The sequence below is a fragment of the Pterocles gutturalis genome, unplaced genomic scaffold (genome assembly GCF_000699245.1).
Source record: "Pterocles gutturalis isolate BGI_N339 unplaced genomic scaffold, ASM69924v1 scaffold48380, whole genome shotgun sequence".
NCBI classification, from domain to species: domain Eukaryota; kingdom Metazoa; phylum Chordata; class Aves; order Pterocliformes; family Pteroclidae; genus Pterocles; species Pterocles gutturalis.
In genome coordinates, this window is record NW_010147692.1 from 9,352 (window position 1) to 15,423 (window position 6,072).

A 6,072-nucleotide genomic window follows, 5' to 3' on the forward strand; every position below is an offset into this window, starting at 1 on the left:
CTTTCCCTTCCCTTGAAGGGAAGAATTATGAAGTAAGCTATTATATTTATGGATTTAAAGCATTAGTAGTCAGAGAATTGTAAGTATTTCTTCTGTTAAGACACCCAATAGGTACTTTTAGTAATTTCTCTTAAAGTGTGTGTAAAAATATTTAATTCAAGGTGGAGAAACTCTTGATGAATGTGGCTTAAAATTTTTATTGGCTGTTCGGCTTCACACATTTCTGACAACTTCACTTCCTCCTGTACATCGAGCTCAACTGCTTCACCAAGGTAACTGACGTGTTTCCTTAGAGAAGGTGAATCTTAGTGATGTAGAAGTACGTATAATTGCTGTGCTGTTGTCCTGTTTCTGCAGAGTCAATGAGTATTTTGTACGTTGTTTTTTTTTTTTGTTTTTTTTTTAAAGTATTGTTCAATATACATGTATGCCAGAGCAGAAAAATGTCTGTCTTATTTTAGGCAGAGCTCTTTGGAATGGAAGTGATTTTTTTTTTTTTCCGGAACAATTTTTTAGTTTTATTTTTTTTCTATTTCCCAGAAAGAACTGTCTTTTCTGTACTTCTAGTACTGTGTTGTTCCAATAACTTTCTGCAGGAATAATGCAGTAGAAAACAGAGTATGTATTTCCTTAGGTTTTTAACACATGTTTGGGAAAAAATCTCTTACAGTCTTGGTGTATCTTTAGGCAGTTCCAACCTGATATTTCAGGCAACACAAAGAGTTGGATTTGAATAGGCCTAATCAAATCTAAAGCACTGGCTGTGATTGCTTCTTTACCCTTTCACTAGTCATCATGACAGTTGATGGCATTTCCAATCCCACGGCTTGTCATCTTCAGCTGCATCAGAGATTGGAAATTGCCAAGACTGCCACAGAAAACTACTGCTGAGTTAGCTCTCTGATGGAATACCTTTGGTTGAGATGCTTCTGCTTGTGCTGAGCTCAGAAGTTGGTGAGAGTAAGAAGTGCCTCCAAGGTATCTGCAGAGGTGCAGTTGAGTGTGCCTCTATGCAAAGAAGCATCTCCTGGCCCTCACTAGAGTTGCAGTTATCCATAGCCAGCTATGTTGATGCTTAGTAATTACTATCTTCCTCGTGATTTTTTTTTTCTTCCAGTTTTCTCTTGTATCTCTATCCTTAAACATGTTTTCTGCTGTGATTATCTGAAACTTTGCTTTTTCTAGTCCAAGTCAAAATAGTCAACCTACCTTTCAAAACTTTGAAAAGTTTAATCAGTGTGTTGCACTTTGTATCATGGCTAATGCTACCCACTATAAGTATATTTTGAGCTTCAGTCAGCAACTCTGTAGTTTGCAAACTTACATAAAGATTTTGCAGGAGAAAAAATGTTTTCGTCTGGGTGAGCCTTCTTTAATACTTGGTATGCACTGTGTAAATATTCACAAATTTCTGTTGTGTCTTCAGCAATGCACTTAAATCCAAAATAAATGTTTCAACCTTCTTACCCTCTCCCTTTCCCAGCCCCTTGACTTCAGATTCTGGATTATTTTATTAGTGACTTTTTTTTTTTTTTTTTTTAATATGGTTTATTATGTAGGCTTATCTACTAGTCATTTTGCCTGGGCATTTCATTCAGTAGCAGAAGAAGAACTACTGAGCATGCTCCCTGCAATGCAGAAAGGAGATCCAACATGGTCAGAACTCAGAGCTATGGGTATAGGATGGTGGGTTCGAAATATTCATAGCCTGCGGAAATGCATAGAAAAGGTAAAAATAGCATTCTGAAACAAAATTACCAAACTGTTTTCAGACAGCTGTCCTCTGGTGTTTACCTTCTGATTATGTTGTTTTAAATTTTCAGATAATTTCAGTGTTTCTGAATGTTTCATGCTGGTTTTTTTATGTACATATAGTGTAGTGTACGAATATGAACCTGTGTATTTATTTTTTTAGTACTTTAGGTTTCAGATTCCAGTGTGAAGTACGTTTTGGGCTTTTAGACGTTCCATTTTGAAGGTGGCAGTATACAGTACTTACTGTGGATGTTCAAGATACAGATTGAACATACAGTTGTGCTTTTATAGCAAAATTAGGAAACAAGTTACAGAAAAAGGTTCTCCATAGAAACCTATCAGAAAGGGAGTCAACTAAGATATTGTACATCTGCCTTGCAAGTTGATACATTTTATTGATAACAAAACCTATTGTTTTGTTTTGGCTTGGGTTTTTGGTTTGGGGCTTTTTTTAAAAAATGTATTTTAATCATCACAGATGTGGCAATAAGCCTAACCTCATTATCACTTGTTTTAAGCTCTTGGAAAAGCCAAAGTGTGTTGAGCTAGAAAATTACATGCATGAGATACTTTGACTACAAAGCACAAAGTGGTAAAATGAGTGTCTCTACTTCTACTTTTCTATCTTCAGCAATTAATCATCACTTCATGAAACTTACCTGCCTTGCATTTAAAAAATTCCAAGTATTCTGGGCCTGCATTTAAGGTTACTGCTGCCACTTACCCCTTTTTCCTTTCCAACCTCCAAAAGTAATCTCCTGAAAACAACTTTTCTCTTGTTGTGACTGGTCCTGGCCAGTTCTTCAAGACTGTGTCTATCCTTTGATTACCAGAGAAACTAATAAATTAAATTTGTTATGATTTCAGGAACTGATTTCAGATGTAGGCATTTCTGTTTGATCCGCCACACAGCTTCTAGAGTGGAAAAGCATTAACGAAACGATATCAGACAAAAACAAGGGGCTGAAGCATTGTTATCTTCACCTGTTCTTATGTCAGACTCATAGTGAGAGGAGGGACCCTATATTAAAGAGAACTTCCAAGCACTGTGGGGCACGGGATGCCAGAAGCAACAAAAATCCCATTTAAGATTCATTTAAATTTTGGTTGTTTATTTGCTATTGCACTTTTACAGGTGGCTAAAGCAGCCTTTCAGCGAAACAGTGATCCCCTTGATGCAGCCATTTTTTACCTTGCAATGAAAAAGAAGGCTGTGATCTGGGGATTATACAGGTAGGAGACATGCAAGCTCTTACATGGAGTTTTATACTATCTGGTATACTTTTGGGAAAAAAGTTGAATGTGATGGTAATCCAAAAGAAGCACTAATATTACCATTGAAGGCTGAGATTCAATTTCTAAATTAGTCACTGCATTGAATGGGTAAAGTTTGTATTTACTGAGGTAATTTGGTTGGTGTTTCTGAAGGTGGATGCTTCAAGTTTCCTTCTCCAATCTACAGTAATTTCAATCACTGTTTAATTCAGATTTATGTTTCAGGACTACCTGTGTAGTGTGTGGACTGACATGGGTATCTTTTAGAATGTTTGTTGTTATAAATTTTACCTTAAGTTCAGGGGACTGGATTAAGTCCATCTTTCAAACTGGCCTTTCATAATACAAAGTTCAGTGTTGCAAACTTTTAAAAAAGTAGTTTACATTGTCACCTACTTTTAAAAGCTCCCCTGGAAAAAATGAGCTTCTCTGTGTTTGTATCAGTTTAACTGAAAATAACATTAGTTTTTGTATTTACTGAAGTTTTTGAAATTTTTAAATACGAAGTGTCCTATATGTCCAGTGTAGTGAGAGCCTCAGCATTTCCTAATGAAAACATCTGTGTAAACTTCTACTGGCATCTGAAGAAATGAAGAGCCATTATACATCTAATAAAATATATAATATTTTTATCAATTCTGTTCAATATGCAGGTCCCAAAAAGATACTAAAATGACACAGTTTTTCGGAAAGGACTTTACTGAAGACAGATGGCGTAAAGCAGCATTAAAGAATGCTTTTTCTTTGCTTGGCAAACAGCGTTTTGAACATTCTGCAGCATTTTTCTTGTTGGCAGGACACTTAAAAGATGCAGTGGAGGTAATAAAATAAGAAACTTTTTTTTTCATGTTTAAGACTCTTACGTTGTCCCAAACAAATATGTTGATTGTGACGTGCGTTTTGCATTAGTATGGCCCCTGAGGATGCTGATTTGTTTGTGCTTTTTCCCTCCCACCACGTCCCCAAATTAATGACAAATACAAATCCTGGATCTTTACATTTTGATTCTGTTTTAGCTCTTATATTAGTGATGCTAAAAGTCCCATGATTAATTTCTCCACAATAACAAGAGGCCTACCTACCATTAACTTGCTGTCAGATTGTCTGCCCTGTCATGTATGAAGACATCATACTTTTTCATAAGAAGTTCCAGATCTGAAAATGAAGGCCTTTTGGCAGTGATGTCAATTGGCTTCTAGAATACCTTCACAAAAACAATTATTTCCTTGGTCTGTTTGAATTGAAAATGAAGGATTTGTTCCATAAAGCTTCGTAACCAAACACCCAGGTTCAAGAGGTGGCATGTGCACACTGGCAATGATTTTAGTGAAGCCAATTGATTTCAAAGGTCTGTTGTCATGCTGGACTTAAAACTGAAGTAATTGCAAAACAGATCTTGCATACAATAGTTGGCCACAGCTATTCTGCATAGTTAATTTTATGGAATCGATGAACCTACTTAGTCTGAAAAGATTCATGTCACTTCCTATCTTGTAATCATTTTAACCAGAGGAGAAATTATAATCTTTGGTCTTGTGAATATATTTATTTTCAATTAGGTCTGCCTTGAAAAACTGAATGACATCCAATTGGCTCTTGTAATATCAAGACTTTATGAGTCGGAGTTTGAAGTATCTAGTACTTATAAATCTGTACTACAGAAGAGAATTTTGGGAACTGTGTTTCCTGGAAAGGATAGCTTGGCAAACATGCACTGTGACCCTTTTCTGCGAAGTATGGCTTATTGGATTTTGGAAGATTATGGCAAGGCTCTTGACACTTTGATTAAACATTCTGTTGAAGGAGGTAAGAATATGAGTATTTTGCCTGTTAGGTTGGTTTTACCTATTTGTTCATTTAAGTAGTAGTTTCTTAAAGCATTGTCTGAACAAGATCAGGTACTGCACGGTTGCTCACCGTTGCTGGTAAACTGCTTGCTGTAGCAACATATATAGTTTTTTATAGTGAATATGGTGACTGGGTTGTTATTATCCTGTATCGCATGAAGGGGTACTTAATTTATTCTTTAAATATGTGAATATCAGGATAATGACAATGACCCTGTAGTGATGTGGTTGTTTTTCCCGCAGCAGCTTAAAGATGGAGAGACAAATTAACTTCATTAGTTAATTTGACTCCATCACAGGCTAGGAAAAACAATTCTGATTGCACAGTTACATTGCAGAGTCTGGAAGATGTGGTGTTTTGGAGCTTTTAGTCCTTGGGAAGAATAGTTGACCACAATGCTAAACTGCAATAGAAAATATTTTGATATTTACTGTGATACAAGGAGGCCAATTTGGTACCTGAAATAGCATGTAAGTCTCCTAAAATTATTATTTTCCCTGTTCACTTGCTAGCTCTACAGGCCTTCGAAGAATCTGTTGTATTATTTCCTAAATTTTATGTTCTCAAGGAAGTTAAATGTTATGAGTCCCTAGTAGTTAGCATGCTAGCTGGTTTTGGTCCAGGCTACTTAGAGAAACTTGTTGAGAATAAATGAAGACTTGAATCCCCAGAGTTCATAGAATCATAGAACGCTTAGGGTTGGAAAGGACCTTAAAGATCTCAAGTTCCAACCTCCCTGCCATGGGCAGGGGCACCCTCCACTAGACCAAAGTCTCAAAGCCTCATCCAGGCTGGTCTTGAACACCTCCAGGGATGGGGCATCCAGAACTTCCCTGGGCAACCTGTTCCAGTGTCTCAACACCCTCAGAGTGAAAAATTTCTTCCTAATGTCTAGTCTAAATTTACCATCTTTTAGCTTATACCCATTACTCCTTGTCCTATCATTACACTCCCTGATAAAGAGTGCCTCCCCCTCTCTCCTGTAGGCCCCCATCAGGTACTGGAAGGCTGCTATTAGGTCTTCTGTTGCTGTAGGGCTGCTATTAAGTCTCCTCGGAGCCTTCTCTTCTCCAGGCTGAACAACCCCAACTCTTTCAGCCTGTTCTCGTAGGGGATGTGCTCCAGCCCTCTGATTAATTTAGTGGCTCTCCTCTGGTTCTCATGGACCAACAGGTCCATGTCTTTTTTATGTTG

At 37.2% G+C, this 6,072-nt stretch overlaps 1 protein-coding gene across 1 annotated transcript in view; it reads left to right on the forward strand.

Moving 5' to 3' along the window:
* LOC104470980 (dmX-like protein 1) overlaps positions 1-4,836 on the forward strand; it is a gene marked incomplete at its 3' end in the record, with an annotated part of 14,180 nt that extends 9,344 nt beyond the window's left edge. Inside the window, exons 9-13 of the mRNA XM_010086126.1 lie at positions 162-272; positions 1,560-1,729; positions 2,891-2,988; positions 3,684-3,849; positions 4,590-4,836. Of these exons, the coding sequence (XP_010084428.1) occupies positions 162-272; positions 1,560-1,729; positions 2,891-2,988; positions 3,684-3,849; positions 4,590-4,836 (792 nt within the window). The remainder of the gene's footprint in view (positions 1-161; positions 273-1,559; positions 1,730-2,890; positions 2,989-3,683; positions 3,850-4,589) is intronic.
* Positions 4,837-6,072: the final 1,236 nt, after the last annotated feature.